Below are 17976 nucleotides of genomic sequence, written 5' to 3'. Positions count from 1 at the left end.
TCCAAAGATTAAAATCCTCAAATAAGAAAAGGAGCTAAAAAGAAAGATGACCCAAGTGAGGATATGAAAAGATTATTTGACATAATTAATTTTCTAGTTCCATAAGAACTTATCAGGTACCTGAAATTTATGAAAATAAAGAGATCTCGACGAATTATGTCATGAATGGAATACGATGAAACCGAAAGAAAAATCAACGTTGACGATGTTTATTTATATAATATAGCGCTATATATGATAAGAAATAATGAGGATCATAAATCAAAGTCTATTAAGGATTATAGACAATGAAATGATTGACTAAATAGATAGACGCAATTGATACAAAATTAAACTAGCTTTGCAAAGCAGAATGTTTTTGGACCAATAGTCCATTCCATCTGCAGATGGAAATAATTCGATATGAATAAATTTTCAAGAGAAAAATAATGAAAATCAAATATTTAGAGTTTGAATTGTTATTCAAGTATATTGATAAATGTCTATCATTGATTTTCAAGAAGCATATTCACCTAAAGTGAATTCCAAAACTTCTTTGTAATTAATTAAGTTGAGTAGCATATGAAATACTCAATTTATGTGAAATATGTGTTTTAACGTATTTGACTAGCTCACTTGATAATGATGATTATATGAAAATCCCAGAAGGATTTAATTTTCGTAAGACACATATATATTGGAGAGATGACTTAATAAAGATGAATAAGTCTCCTTATATACTCGAGCAACATCTATATGCATGTTGAATATTTCCAAGTGAGAAATATGAAAATGACAATTTGTTCATTTTAAGAAAATATTTGGCAATAAATTTGTTTAAGATTGTATCATCAAGAGACTCCCAAAGAGCTTGAGATATTGTTATTTATTACAAAATAAGTATTTGAAGAATATTTTGTGAATCATGAAGCTTATATACAAAAGGTTCTAAAATGATTCTATAAGATCAATTACGTACCCTAATTTTTGTAAGATCGTCGATGTAAACAAATGCCATTTTAGAGTTCGAGTAAATGGTGAAGAACTAATTGGTTTTGAAGCACCACATTTTGGTTCTAATGGGGACAAATACATTGTTAACCTATTATTTGTTGTCAATATATCATCAAGTATATACTTTGCTATTTTAGATATGCAGGTAATTTGTTTAATCCTCGTAAAGGTATAGATCACAAACAAACTATATGTTCACATGAAGAAGTACAATTACTCATGGAGATCTATGAAACAAACAACAATAACAATCTCATGAAACAAAATGATGAGGAAAGATGAGCACTATAGAAGATAAATCAAGAATGTGTTTTGGTTGAAGTATATGATTCATCAGATACAAGAATTTGTGAGTTTTCTTCTAAAGGGTTCTTGCAACGATTCAACATGAAGATAATGTCGCACAAACTACATATTTGGAGAAGAGTATATGATCAAGAAGATAAGACAGGTCTTTCTACAAAGTCAATTTCAAGTAAAACTTTTGAGCAACTACTACAACTACATAAGATTATTTGAGTTTCTTCGTCTCATATACAATTGTCTTTATGAGGGGGAGATATAAATATGTTCTGCACTCTTTTTTCCTTCACCGTGGTTTTGTCCCACTGGGTTTTCCTGGTAAGGTTTTTAACGAGGCAGTTCACACACAAAAGATGTTGTACTCTTTTTCCTTCACTATGATTTTTCCCACTGGGTTTTTAATAGTAAGGTTTTAATGAGGCATATCATCGATGGACATCCAAGGGGGAGTGTTATGAATAGTATAGATGTGGATGTCCATTTGTCTAGGCCCATAATCTTGGCCCATGTAATCTCCTATATATATGACTATATCACAATGTAAAAGACACACCTTGAATAGAACAATACAATACTCTATTCCTTTCTCTTCTCCCTTTTCTCTCCTTCTTCTCTATTCTAGTTATTCTCTAGAAATAGTTCATAACATTAATGAACAAAATCCCTAAACAAGAAGATAAGGGATTTCGAAACAAATAAAGAAACGACTCGAGGTGATGGAAACACTTGCCAAACAACAATAACAACAAACAACTATCTCAATCCTCCCCATACAATACAATCTAAAACCAAAAACGAAACAATGAAACTGAAGTGAAGCAGCATAGAAACATCTCCTACCGACAACATCATCGTCGAATCAGTCCCTTCCAAACAAAAGAAAACCCCGACAACTAAACACTCCACATGGATATGAGCAAACTGCAACCCACCAACGCATCCAGCGAAGCAATGTTAGTTGTTAGTATCACAATATTATGTTAATTTTTTCTCTTTTGCCAGGACTTGAACTCTGGAACTTCGGCTCCTTAACATCCTGCTAACTTTTGAATATATATTTACAAACGAGAGCAATCATTGCTTTGTGTACCGATCTATAGAATTGAGTTAAACTCAATTCCTAGTTTCTGTTGAGATTTACTATTAATTTTTTTAATTGGATCATCCACTATTTATATCTGAGCATCAAACTTAATAATATTGGACGCAAAGATTGTATTAAGTGCCTCACTTTTTTTTGTTGCTAAAAGAGGGCAGGGCCCAAAAAAAATAATAGAACAAGTGCCTCACATTAATAGCAATATAATCTAAATATATGTTTATAAATAAGGACAATCCTAACTTATAAATTGTTTCGATCCAACCTCAAGTCCACATCTATGGGTCCGTTTGACAATACAAGACAGACATTTAAGGTAAACTCTCCTCAAATATAGGGTTATATGAAGAATACTAAAGTTCTTGTTTTATTCATCATACTTATGGCTCTATATATAGAGCTACATAAAAAAAAACATTAATCCTATAATAAATTCTAAACAAATCTTAAATATTCTAAACAGAAATATAAATCATAAACCCTAATATTATTTTATTTCAAATATAAATCTAAACTATATTTAAATATAAAATCTTCCAAAAAAGATATTTAGGCATTATTCTCAACCTGAACAAACTTTGTGTTGTACGATGTTTGGTGGACAAATAGTTATTTTGGCATTTTAGACAACTTATGCAGATGACAAATGGTTGTCCCGCGGTCCTGTGAGGTACAAGAATTTAGTTTTTGTCCTGTCACTTACCCCCTAGTTTGTCCAGTACCATGAACAATTTTAAAATCAAACACAATACAATAGAAGTTGTCATGTCATGTCCCTTATTTTTTAGCAGATCAAACGCACTCTACGAGAGATTGTCCACTATAGGGTTAACTCATTAGAGTTTTATCCTTTGTAGAAAAGGTGTAAGTCTTATATATATAAACTACCATTAGCCTCAATTATCAAGTGATGTAGGACTATTTTGGTGTATCCGGAACAGTAGCCCCCCAGTCGAGGGTAAGGGGCTAAAGGTTGTGGACCCACGAGCATGCATGTGTCTGTTTATAAGCTCATACATTACTTGAAATAACATCTCAAAAAACGTTATAAGCTAATTAGATAAGTTTATTACCAAACACATCCATTTTTATTAAACAAGCTTATAAGCTAATCTAATCTATATATATAAATCCTAGATAGTTGTGGAATTGTCTATCTAAACCCTAATCCATAAACCAATGAAAACTTTTCATTTAGCCACATCATCCACTTACATCCATTTAATGTAGGGTACTAATTGTAATTATTATTATTATTATTATTATTATTATTATTATTATTATTATTGTTTTGGGTTATTATTCATTTTAAATTTTTTTGTTCATTTTATTATTTTGTGTATTTTATTGTTTTTTTTTTCTTTCAAAAAAGTTAATGTTTTTGCTTATAATATTTTTTCTAATCTTTGTAAATATAAGGAGTTGGTCGATTGTTATGACTACTTTCTAATGTTAGTAAAAAAAATAGATAAAATAAAATTTACTAATGGTTGTTATGCCCCGTATGATTTTTATCATATTCGATATTTGAGTATGAGTTAAGTTGGTTTATCTTTGCTCCAATTAGTTTCAAATTAATATAAATGTCAAATTCGATAATACAGTAGTTTTTTGGTAAGAGATAATGAAGTAGTTTATCCAACTCAGAATCCTTCAATGAGATTTATAATATAAATAAAAACTTATGTTTCAACATCGATTGTTTTCCATGGTCAATTATATGTTGTCATTTCCATAGTTATTTTGAAGAATGAATTAAAGATATTGCTAATCAATGTTAATGAAGAAGATACCAAAGTAATTTCAAATGTGATGTATAAATAAGTTTTTTAAATGTATAATATATATATATAATTCCTAGATAGTTGTGCAACCACTAATCTAACCACAATGTATGAGTATAACCACAAACCGTTTTCATAGTGACATGACAATTTATGGATTACCAACTTATTTTGGTAGATGCAATAGGATCCATTGTAATCTTTTCGAAATGTATAAACACATCTTTAATATCTATCTTATATTTACATCACTTTTATTATTATTATTATTATTATTATTTTGTTGTTGTTGATATTATTATTATAATTTTCATAATACTTATTGTTTCAATTTATACGAATGATTTTTCAACATTATAATGTAAAATACCGTATAACACCCGTGCATCGCACGGGTGTGGAACTAGTAAATTATAAATTAGCTTATTGAACTTACCAAATAGACTATTGAACTAACATATCCCCCAATTTTGAGAATTTTCTTCAAAAAAAAACAAAAGAATTTTTTATTATGTATTTCATATAGTAAATTTTTAATTTTTAGACAAGACGACTCTGACATGGCAACGGACGCCGACACAAACAACCACCTCTCAGGTTATTATTAAACAAAACAATTTGACAATTCAAGTATAACTCTTTAAATTAATTAATTAAACTTGAGCTACCATTCAAAGTCGATGATCATGCTAACAGCTTTCTATATTTTCTTCAATAGAAAAAAAACGTAAGTTACAACAACTACAAATAATAATTATCATATTTATTTTCGTTTTAAAATATAGTAACGGAAACAATGATTACTCAAAACAAATACTAGTATTCTTTATGGTAATTTATTTTCTAAACACATTTTCAACTAAAAGGAATACTTGTTTTATTTTTTCGTTAAAAAGTCTAATTAATATTTTTTGACAACTGTTTATTCCATTGCACTGTTTGCACACGCTTATTCCTCTATCCGCGTCTACGTTTTGAAAGTGAGTGACAACTAAGTTGTTTTTTTTTCCTAAAATGAATGATCATTAGTGTAGATAGTAAATGGTTTATTTACAACTTCTTAATTATGCAAAATTACTATGATTTTCAGTATAAAAAAAATTACTATGATTTCTTTACATTGTCAGCTAGTCTTAATTATTATATTAATTAAAAATGTTAGACTTTTATCCTAATTTTTTTTAAAAAATGTCTTGACGGTTCCGTGAGATGCGAATATAATTTATTTGGTAGAGACATTAAACTTCTATATACATAATATGATATTCTTAACAATTAAGTTATACTCACAAAAATGTTAGATAGTTTGTTTTATTTAACGTGGACTTGACTTTGAAGAAAATAATTACATGGTAACTTTCACATTGTCTACAAAATAATTATGTAAAAAGTGACAATGCAGACATAAATTTACAAGCATAAGCACGAAACCAAATAAACATTAAAACCTTTTATAAAATAAATATTTCAAATTCAAACTCAAATAAACGTAAAAAACATCAATCCTAATCAATCATCTACAGTAAATGCTTATAAAAAAAAACATCTACAGTAAATATTACCAATTAAGGTAGACTATAGGAAAAATTAAATTACTATGCAAAAGAAATGAATAACCAAAGAAACAAAAATTCACAAAATGAATAAGTTAAAAAAAACAAATAAGGTACACAAATTCTAACTCAACTCGCAGAAATGTCGAAATTATTAGTGTCGGACGTTAGGACTGTGGTTCGAACCCCGATCACTCAATTTTATGTGTGTGAGTTTTCAATAGCTTTGTCATTTCGTCTATCAACAAAAAAAGGAAAAAGTAATAAACTAACCAATTTCTTATTTGCAATTCTACTAAATACATTTTTTTTATTTACACTAAAGGCATTATTATTATTATTATTATTATGAGAGTTAAAATTTGAAGTCCATAAATCCTAGCTCAACTAAGAGAAATATTGAAATTATTAGTGTCGAACATCAGGATCAAGGTTCAAACCCATCACTTCACTTTGTGTGTGAATTTTCAATTACTTCATTTCATCTATCAACAAAAAAAAATTCAAATTCTAAATTTTTCATTTCTCCACATATAAAAATGTTAGTCAAACCAAAAATAAAAGTTAATAAACCAACCAAAAATTAAAAATATTGAATAAAAAAAAGCTAGAGCCTAGAAAGAAAAAAAGAGAGAGAGAAAGAATCTGGTGGGCTTTGAGCTGTGATTTAGCTGTCCCTTAGAATGAATTATTTCATCTCCACTCTCACCCTCTCTCTCTCTTCACACACTCATATACACCCTTCACACACAGTTCCAAAATCCCTAAAAAACCCACAAACCAAACAAAACCCTCTTCTTCCTCTTCTCTCTCTCTCACTACCTCCCCCACACAAAAACACAAACACCCACATTTTTCATTTTCCATTTCCATTTCCATTTCCATTCATTCACCTTAGATCTCACAAAGCTTTAATCTTTCCATAAACCCCACTACAAAAATATTGAAATTTTTTCATTCATTTTTTCAGATGCCTCATGTGAGATGAAGAATAAAGAGCATTGTTCTTATGTTATTGTTCTTTTTTCATTCTTCCTAGGTTTAACAACAACACTAGTAACATCATCTTCAAGTGTTGTTTCATCGTATAATGTCTTTGAACATGATGGGTCCCACCACTACCAATTCCAACAACATCATGAACTCACACAAGCTGAAACGATGTACATCAAACATCGACAACTTCTTTACTATAGAGATGAATTTGGTGACCGAGGTGAAAATGTTACGGTGGATCCAACCTTAGTTTTCTCAAACAACCGCATCAAAAACGCTTACGTGGCGTTACAAGCTTGGAAACAAGCTATTCTTTCTGATCCAAATAACTGTACTGTTAATTGGGTAGGTTCCAATGTATGCAACTACACAAATGTTTTCTGTGCACCCGCATTGGATAACCCTAAAATCTTAACCGTCGCCGGAATCGATCTAAATCACTGTGATATCGCCGGTTATTTGCCGGAAGAGCTTGGTCTTTTAACCGATCTTGCTCTTTTTCATGTCAATACTAACCGATTCTGTGGAACGGTTCCTCATAAGTTTGAGAAGCTGAAAATCTTGTTCGAGTTGGATCTGAGTAATAACCGTTTCGCCGGAAAGTTTCCGGAGGTTGTTTTACGGTTACCGGAGTTGAAGTTTTTAGATCTGAGGTTTAATGAATTTGAAGGAACGGTACCCAAGGAGCTTTTCGATAAAGATTTGGATGCGATTTTCATCAATCATAATCGGTTTGTGTTCGATTTACCGGATAATTTCGGTAATTCACCGGTTTCAGTTATTGTTCTGGCGAATAACCGTTTCCACGGTTGTTTTCCGGCGGGGATTGGTAACATGACGAATTTGAATGAAATTATTGCAATGAATAACGGTTTTCAGTCGTGTTTGCCGAAGGAGATAGGGTTGTTGAAGAATTTGACGGTGTTTGATGTTAGTTTTAATAAGTTATTGGGACCGTTACCGGCGACGGTTGGAAATGCGGTGAGTTTGGAGGTTTTGAATGTGGCGCATAATTTTCTTTCCGGTAAGATTCCGGAGAGTATTTGCGCGTTACCAAATTTGCAAAACTTTACTTATTCTTATAATTTCTTTACCGGTGAACCACCGAGATGTTTGGCTTTGCCGGAGGTGGATGATAAGAAGAATTGTTTGCCGGCGAGAAGTAATCAACGGTCGGCGAAGGAATGTAAGTCGTTTTTGTCTCACCGTGTTGATTGTAACTCTTTTAGGTGTAAAGCTTTTGTACCTTCTTTGCCTTCACCACCACCTTCACCGGTGTTTCCTCCACCTGTTGTTACTCCAATATCTCCACCACCGTCACCAGTATTTTCTCCACCTCCACCACCGTCACCAGTATTTTCTCCACCTCCACCACCACCAGTGTTTTCTCCACCACCACCGGTATACTCTCCACCGCCGCCTCCGCCACCAGTTTATTCACCACCGCCGCCACCTCCTTCACCACCACCACCTTCACCGCCACCACCACCTCCACCAGTGTATTCACCACCTCCACCTCCACCAGTGTATTCACCACCTCCGCCACCACCATCACCCCCACCACCTTCTCCACCACCACCACCTCCACCGGTATATTCACCACCACCGCCTCCACCTGTATATTCACCACCACCCCCTCCACCAGTATATTCACCACCACCACCCCCTCCCTCACCGCCACCACCATCACCCCCTCCTCCAGTTTACTTACCGCCACCACCTCCACCGCCTCCACCACCACCTTCACCAATTCCTCCACCACCATATTGTGTTAGGTCTCCGCCACCTCCGCCACCAAATTCACCACCGCCACCACCTCCACCGGCTCCTGTATTCTCCCCACCACCACCTGTACCATACTACTATAACTCACCTCCACCACCTTCTCATTCACCTCCACCACCACCACCTCATTCGCCTCCACCGCCACCTCACTCCCCTCCTCCACCTGTTTATCCCTATTTATCTCCCCCACCACCTCCTCCAATTCACTCACCTCCACCACCAGTCCATTCCCCACCACCACCATCTCCCCCACCTTGTATAGAACCACCACCACCTCCATCACCACCACCTTGTGAAGAACACTCACCTCCACCACCATATCAAACACCTTATCACCCACCACCATCCCCATCACCACCTCCACCACCAGTTTATTATGCACCACCAGTTCATTACAATTCACCCCCACCACCACCGGTATATTCTTCGCCTCCTCCACCAGTTCATTACAATTCACCCCCACCACCACCGATATATTCTTCGCCTCCTCCACCGGTTTATTCTTCGCCACCACCACCGGTCTCACCACCACCCACACCTGTATATGAAGGGCCATTACCACCAGTTGTTGGAATATCATATGCATCACCACCACCACCACCCTTTTATTGATTCTTTTGAGAACTTCTCCTCTTACCCTTTTTCCCTCTCCACCACCACCAACCTTTAACACATTTTCAAAGTTCACATTTTTATCATCAAATTCAGTCATATATATGCATCCGTGCCCGCGACTCTCATCGCAATGTTAGAGCAAAAATCAAATCAAATTACAATAAACCAAAAAAAAAAACTAGAAGGGTTTTGTGTCAGGAAGCAGCATAATCATAATTAGTCCTTGTTTGTGGGTCAATAGATATAAAGAGAAAAGAAAAATGTTGAAAAATGAGGTTATGGTGGATTGAGTTATAGGTAAGAGGAGAATGTCTCTGTCTCATATTGATTTGAATTGTTATGGATATTCAAGTTGTGTAATAAAAATGGCTGAGAAAGAAGATTAGGTTGCAGAGTAAAAACATGTATCTATGGGAATGAATGAATGAATGAATTGGAGACCATGACACCATAATTCAGGGCCTGCAAAGATCAGTGTGTGGCATTGCTGCTGCTGTTCTTGTTTGTGGAGTTTATTGTTATTGTCTCTCTTATATCATACTTTTTTTTATATTTTTTTTTTTACTTTTTTCCTATTTTTTATTTTTGTTTCTTTTGCATTGCAATTTATAGTATAATTTATGAACATTTTACATGTATTGATTTTCTGAATTGAGGTAATTCCTTTTCTCTTATTAGTGTCTCAAATATTTCTCTGCTATCAGAATCTTCTGTATGCATGTTTTTCCTTTTCTCTTGTCTTATTAGTTGTGGGAGTTTTTCCTCCCCTAATCTGCAATGTGCTCTGATGCATTGACACTGAACACATCCAGTTTTTGGTATCTAGTGTTCGACACCTACACCTGCGATTCAGTGTTTATGTGTTAGTGTCGTGTTTAGTGTATCAGTGCTTCATATAGGTAATGGGAAGCTTATATAGCTCTAATATGCAATGTGCTCTGAAGCACCAATACTTCTGATTGGAAGCACGTCTAGTGTCATACATCAACACAACACTTACACATATGATTCGGTGTATGTGTCGAATACTTCATATAAATGGGGAGCTTATAGAGCTCATTTGTTTAAATTATGGATTGATTAGCAAAATTTCATTCTATAGCACTATTGTTTTGCAAACAATAAATTTTCTAATCATGAAATTTTACTTATATTCTAATCCTGTAGGAGCAAAAATGAAACATTCGTGGGAGGGTTAACAAAGAAATTTGTATATGATGATTTTTTTAAAAGATAATAATTAATAATTAATAATTAATTTAGACCTAATTCCTTCAATTATGGTAATTGTGGTTTGAAATTCTCCTCCATCTTCGATCGAGGTCTCAACCACTGTCTAGTAGTGTCAACAGGTTACTACTAATTGAGATTCATGGTGGTGGGACCTTAATGTCCTCCATCCCAAGAACCATAGTTTATACTATATTAATTGTTAATGGAGCCTTTTTTTCTTGCATATGGTTAATACTATATTATGGTTCAAGATTACACTCCATGTGCACCATTTGTCTTGATTTGAATTCAAATTTGTTTACTTCACGTATACTTTTCTTCATTGGAATTGTGAACATGAATACTGTTAAGTTTGTGATATCTGAAAAGGGATTTAGATTCCTGCGGACACATACACGTCAACACCGATAATAATGTGAGAAAGTGACATAATTTAGTATAATTATAAATGTTGGTATTGCATCGGTGTTCAAAACCAACGCCTGTTCGACATCGGGAACAACTAATCTAAAGAATGTGCTTCATTTGGGTGGCCATTGAGACCAATCTATACATAAAAAGATAATAAAAGTAAAAGTTTATATTCCACCTAACTAGTGAAATATACTCTACTATGAAGTCAAATGTGGTGAATAATTAGAACCTCAAACCAATTAGTACATTGATTTAATAAAGGATATGTTTAAAATTTTAGTGAATTTGACAAAATCATAGTGCGAATACAATTTTATTGAAACTTCAAAGTATAACATTTAATTTAGTGTTGTTCACGGTGAAATTTCTCTTCATCATGTGCGTGCTTGTTGTTCTAAAATTTACACTATTTACATTGGGAGGCAATAAAATGTATGACATTGCCAATCCAAACATCCGGCAAGTCCCAAACCAGAAATACTCTCGTAGAAAACCTAGAGGATTCGAGCTGCATACCCCGCATCTCATGGCTTAGTTGTCGAAAAATTTCATGTAACACCATTTAATATGCACACCTACTAAAGCAAAAGAGAAAAAGAATTCCCCTTCTAAAATTTCCAAAATCTAGAAGACAACTTTGGGCCTCTAGTCACTTTCTCAACTATAGCAACCATGGCAAGTGTGAAGAAAGTTCCATATACCTTGGCGGGGTTGGCCTTTAAATTAATTCTCCAATAACCTTTGTATTAGGGAAAGGGAAAAAGTGGAAAAACATAAAAGCACACAACTTCCACTTGTCCTTATAACCCTTGGATGAAAGGGAAAAATAGTTAAAATGCAAAAGCATATCCCACCACCAAAGGTTTTTAGTGATGTAAATGACAAGGGTCCCTCCATGTATATATTCACATGGGTTGTAAAGCCTTTCTATTTTTTTCACATCCAATATGCAATGAAAAATGAGAGTTTATTTTGCCGCCCTCTCATTTTCTCAAACATCATATATTATTTAAGTAGCGGACGGTGTTTTTCTTCAAATTTCTTATTTTTATTCACCCAACTACTTAAGTGGCGGATGAGTAAAAATAGAGCGCGCGAGAAACTCATAAGGCAATAGAATAAACTCATGAAAAATATTAATGTTACAAAGTTAGTTGACTTGTGTTATATTGCCTCAACCGGGACATAACTATATCATTTAATTAGACTTCTAGGACAGCCTGTGATTTAGGTCAAGCATATTTAATGGCATTTTCATAAAGTGACTCTCATGATATTGACCCCTTAGTCACATTACACAAAACAACAACTTTATGTTTCAAGAAATAAAATGAAAATGCTCCTACTAATATACTCCCTGTACTCTATTGTCATTTTTTAACCACTTGTGATTAGTGTATTTGATCCTAGTAGGAATTTTATGCTATTCTCACGATTGAATTCACTATTATATTAATCTTTATGTTGATAATGTAAAATAATTTTTTTTATATACGGAGTTAGAATTCCACTCAAATGAAAGACTTCATAAACGAAGTTAGATTATTTTAATGAGTGAGAGTCATATTTACATTTTCTCTAATATGGGATTTTGCTTCATCTTTTTCCTTCCAAATCAACTTAGATTTAGTTTAACCTACATGTGTTGGCATAGTAGTGAAGACTTAGAACTTTCAAGTGTATTCTTCTCAAAATTTTATGTTCAAATTTTTCTTGATGTCACTTATCGTATTGGTCAGTCAATCTATACAAAGCAAAACTCTGACTTTAAATATATCATCTATTAGTGAATGATGGAATTAGTATTCCTTAAATTAACCAATTGACCGAATGTGGAATCTTAGAAAGAAAAATAAAACAAAACTGCGATTTTAGTTTTACCACTACCCTTTTCCATGTGTTATTTCCCCATTTAGTGAAAATCGATTTTTGAAAATAGGCAAGAAGAAATTACTGGCCGAGTCGCGGTTTAATACGCTCTCTTTAAGACGTTTTAAAGCGACGGCGACGCACGTGTGATATTCAATATGGTGTGTGGTGTTCTCTGATTACAAAACTGGGTACCCCTTAGGGCATACCCCAAGTAGTGACATTGTTGTATATAAACACTACTAAAGTGAGTGTCCCGAGCAATGTGGGACTTAATATGAACTTTTTCAAGTTCACACATTCTAGTTCTTTACTTGTGTTTATTTTTAGGTAAATGCTAACGAGTGCCCCCGGGGCACTCTTTAAAAGCTTAAATAGTAAGTTTTTTTATAGAACTTTTATGGAAATGCATAAAGTCAACGCATTGAAAATTGTAGTGTTTGATTTTTTTGAATAAAAATGTTCTTTAAATAGAATGTTTAAAGAGTGTCCGGGGAACACTCGTTAGCAAGACCCTTATTTTTATACCAAATTCTTGATACAAGTTGTTAGCTTGTTCCAATGCCTCACAATATCGAATGTGGTACATTACAACCAAAGATAGATTTTCTTTTCTTGTAATCTGATTAGCTAGGCCCCTAATGTGTGGTACAATTCAACCAAATATAGGTTAGTATTTAACCTTGTGTATTCCATAAAAAAAATCACCATTTAACACCCACCACAACACCACCACCCCAAAGTAAAAGCAAAATGAATGGTGGTAAACAAATAGGGGGAAATTTATCTCTTATATATTTTTAGGTAATTCATTTATTGTGAGGGGGCAATAGGGTGGACAGTGTGCCAACTAATTCATATATTCATACATCTAATCATATAGATTTGGGGCTTATGTGATAAAATCCACACATACTCTCATGAAAAATCATTCATATATAGTCGAGGTGGCAGAGTTATAAGAGTAAGGTTTTTTCACACTATTTTGATGCCGCTTATCCATTGATCACAACGTTGAAAGATAAATATAAGATGAAAGTTTGAATGTTCAATTGGGAGGCACTATTTTGATTACTAAAGTGATTTTTTATTTTTTTTTAAAGTTAATTTGAACCTCAACAAGAAAAAGTTATTTAAGTCAAATTAATTTTATGTGTCTAAAATTATCTTTTGACCCACCTCACCATGAAATCAAATATACATATTGAGGGCAACCAATTAATTTTAAACACAAAAATATTTTCTTGAGAGAGATTAAATCTTTAAATAAATTTCAATTATTTTAAGGAATTAATTTGTGCAACTAGTAAAAAATACATTATTATACCAAAGAACATTCACTTCAAATAGTAAAGTAAGATGTCCCCCGTGAGTTTAATTTGGTTGGTAGGGACATTATATTATATGTGCAGAAGCTGAGGTTCGAAACACTCTAGTACTTATTCATCTTTAAGATGAATTTTCTAACCATTAAATTACTTGAAAAAAAAGTACGATAAAAACTATACATTCATGTAAAGGAAATGCTGACATGTAAAAGATTTGAGCACTGTAATAATATTCCAAGCGAGGGGATGTTGCTATTTTATGCTTCCTATTTTTTTTCAGTTTCCATTTTTTACTGATCCAATAATTGAGCAATGTACTCTCATGAGTGAAAATAGAAAAAATGTCAGTGTAAAAGATACAAGTCAAAAAACTTAAATGAAGTAGAAAAGGACAATTTAATTTTAAATTTACCATGAAGGAAATAGACAATTTTGCCGCAACTAATGGATCTATTAGATAAAGTCACATTTCAGTTACCCCATTTGTTGTTCTTTAATTTCATTAGGACCCCCTAAAAATTTGAAAGGGATGTTAAGGAAAAAAAAACATTTTGGAAAATGATGTTTATTGGAACATAGATTAAGATTAGAACCTTTTAAATTTCTACACACATTGCATTTAAAGTATATTTCAACAAAAGAATAGGGAAAAGATGATTGTATTCATTATTCAACAACTGAATTGTGGAGAATATATATAATGAGGACTTAGATACAAGTTCAACTGAATTATGGTCAATCTCTTTCAACATCAAAATCTAACTTCAAGTTAATCTAAAGGTTGAAAGATTAAATTAAAAGTCCACATTAATGCAACCAAAATAGTAAAACACATAAACAAATTTTCTATTCTATCGAAAAAAATAGTATAAGAAACAAGTTTTTTTTTTGGTAGAGAAAGAGGGCCGAAGCCCAAAAAGAAAAAGAAAACTATATGGTTACACGAATGTTCCTAGGCATGCAAGCCTCAAAAATGTCATCAAAAAGAAGATTTGAGATCCCACTAGGAGGAGTCTCCATTACATGAATTTGGAAAGAATTTATAGAAAAGCTAAAATTAGTCAGCCAATCAGCACTTCTATTTCCCTCCCGTCATGTATGTTTGAACTGCACCTGCCAATTCAACTTCAAAAGCTCTTGAATGCGACACACCAAAATAGGCGGTTTACCATTTATTTTAACGTTCCCCATTATCATGTCTACCAAGATTTTTGAGTCACTTTCCACCTGAAGGTGGTGAAAACCATTTCTCCACGCGAGCTGCATACCCAAGTACATCCCCCACATCTCAGCACTAAGAGCATCACAAGTTCCAATTTTGCGAGAGTACCCTGTTAGCTATCTTCCATTAGAGTCACGCAAGAGACCACCGCACCCAGCTAGCTCTAGAGTATCCTTATATGCTCCGTCACAATTAAGTTTAACCCACCCTTCTTGAGGTTTTTTCCAGCCTATGAAAACGGTGTTTCCATGGCTAATATTCATAGAATGGTGGTTACAATTGTCTATGTCATCAACCATTTTAAGGATAGTGTAGGTTGGATTGGATGGACGCTGAAAATCATCCTCAAAAATGGATTTGTTCCTCCATGTCCATATGTGCCAACAAGCCACTAAAAAGGTAGTTGTCCATTTCCCCTTTTGAATTCCTTTTCGCTGGTTGTTGATATTCTTGAAGATCCAATCCCTGCAATTAAAGGAGAAGAAATTAGTAATTTGATTGGAAGGGACCAACCTAATCCAAATTTGGATTGCTTTGGGGCAGTCACGTAAAACATGAAGAGTGGTTTCATTGTCTCTATTGCACTCGGAGCACGTGGGGGAAATACCAGCACCCCATTTGCTCCTACGATAATTAGTGAGCAGACGCTCATGAGCAGCTATCCACATGAAAATTTGAATTCTATAAGGTCCTTTCCAGCCCCACAATGCCTTCAAGTCTCCCTCAATGGTTTGACCCCTAGCACTCTGAGAAACATAGGCACTCTGAACCGTAAAATCCCTAGTATAAGAAACAAGTTAGCGTGCTTTGAAACCTACCGAGGATCATCCACAATAAAATGATTAGCTTTTATATCGTTGTTAATCGTATTTGTGGTAATTTGTATATCATTGTGAATTTTACCAATGCTACAACTTCTGCTTCTATTCACGAATTCCAAATATTCTTAAAGTTTCGATAAAGGTTCACCCAATGCTCCTATTATCAAAGAAATTTATTGGCACCCTCCTAAATCTTATTGGATTAAATGCAACACTGATGGGGTTGTTCTTTGTTGCCCTAGCCTAGCTGCTTGTGGTAGTATTTTTAGAAATAGTTCAAATGCTACTCTTGGTTGTTTTGCTAAAAATCTTGGTATATCTTGTGTGTTCCATGGTAAGCTTGCTGGTGTGATGAGGAGACGATTAAATTAAAAATTAAATTGTTAAATTAAATATTAAATAGTTAAATAATCAAATTAATGATATTTTAAGATCTTAATAATTATATGTTTTTTTTTAAAAAAATCATTTAGAACATGATATGGGAACCATCGAAATAAAAAAGCAGAGACTAAAATTGAAAACCAAAACTTTCGATGACCAAAATTTGAAGAATTTTTTTTAAAGAGACTAAGAATAAAATTTAGTATATTTTGAGAAACTCGAAACATATTTAACTCTTTTATAATTATAGAATTAGAAGTGTCAAAAATGAGTTTGTATGAGTTGTGGGTAGGGGTGCTCGCGGTTCGGTTTGGATCGGTTTTGAGGCAAAAACTCATTCGATCCAAAAATAAATTCATTTGCAGTTTGGTTCGGTTTTGGATGACAAATAAAAAAAGTCCGATCCAATCCGATCCAATATTATGCGGTTTAATTTGGATCGGTTTTTGGAAATAGAAATTCATCATTTAATGATACAAGAAATTTAATGCTTCAAAAGTCAAAATGCACAAATTAGCATTTAATAATTTCTATTTTTGTTTCCTTAACATGTGCCATAAGAGCACAAGTTAACATTCTCCTTTAAAATGAAAAAAAAGGTTAATGCAATATATATATTTATACTAATAAAAAGATAAATAAACATAAAAAAATATGTATGCGGTTTGGTTCGGTTTGGATCGGTTTTAAGAAATCAATCCTAAAAACTTCGGTTTTTTGCGGTTTTCGGTTTTTATTTGGATTGGTTTGGATTTGAGCACCCCTAGTTGTGGGTTTCTAAAATGCATAAATTGAATTGTTGGCTTTATTACTTTGCATGCATACATGTACACACAAGGTTTTAATCTACGTACTGCTGCTTGCACTCCCTTGAAAGCAACCCACACCCTCTATGATGAACTCATTCCCCCTCCACATTTCTTCTCTCTATATAGTGCATCTCTACCATATTTAATTTGTAACTCTTGAAACCTCCACTTTCATTCACTAATCACAATTTGAAACGCCATATTTGCATGTCGATAAAAAATTGTTGAAACATAGAGTATACTGGTGTCTACGAGTACGAATTGAAAATAAAATATTTAGAGTCTAAGACTGAGTAGTATGTTTTGGAAAAAAAAATCACCAAGTCTCGTATTGGCTAGTTTACACATATTATTTAACTTTCATCACTATATAAACTAGAAGTGAAGTGATAAAATGGATGGATTTGATGAATTTGAATTTAGATGGTAATGGATGGATCAAAATAATTCATTACAATACATCAAAATTTTATCAAAATAATCCAATTCATTCAATAAATATATGATTCATCCACTCTATCCATTATTATATCTTAAATGGATGGATGTACATTTGATCCATCTACCAAAATATATTAGTGTTTTATTTTTAAAAAAACATATTTATTTATGAATTGGTGTATAATCAACCCAAATTTCTTTTTTAAATAAAATTTTTCTTTTTATTTTATCAATTGGTGTATAATCAGCCCAAATTTATTTTTTCGCACTATGCCCAAACATTGTTTTAGTTAGCCCAAAACATTCTTTCCACACCTCCCTAAATCA

General features: G+C 33.2%; 1 protein-coding gene across 1 annotated transcript; it reads left to right on the top strand.

The window, feature by feature from the left end:
* Nucleotides 1-6329: 6329 nt before the first annotated feature.
* LOC123883385 (leucine-rich repeat extensin-like protein 4) lies at nucleotides 6330-9802 on the top strand. Its single transcript, XM_045932167.1, has one exon. It carries the CDS (start codon nucleotides 6717-6719, stop codon nucleotides 9123-9125), a length of 2409 nt encoding a protein of 802 aa, XP_045788123.1. The 5' UTR covers nucleotides 6330-6716; the 3' UTR covers nucleotides 9126-9802.
* Nucleotides 9803-17976: the final 8174 nt, after the last annotated feature.

This window comes from Trifolium pratense, linkage group LG5 (assembly GCF_020283565.1).
Source record: "Trifolium pratense cultivar HEN17-A07 linkage group LG5, ARS_RC_1.1, whole genome shotgun sequence".
Taxonomy (NCBI): Eukaryota; Viridiplantae; Streptophyta; class Magnoliopsida; order Fabales; family Fabaceae; genus Trifolium; species Trifolium pratense.
The sequence above is the reverse complement of the archived record's forward strand: the minus strand, read 5'-3'. Positions and strand labels throughout refer to the sequence as shown.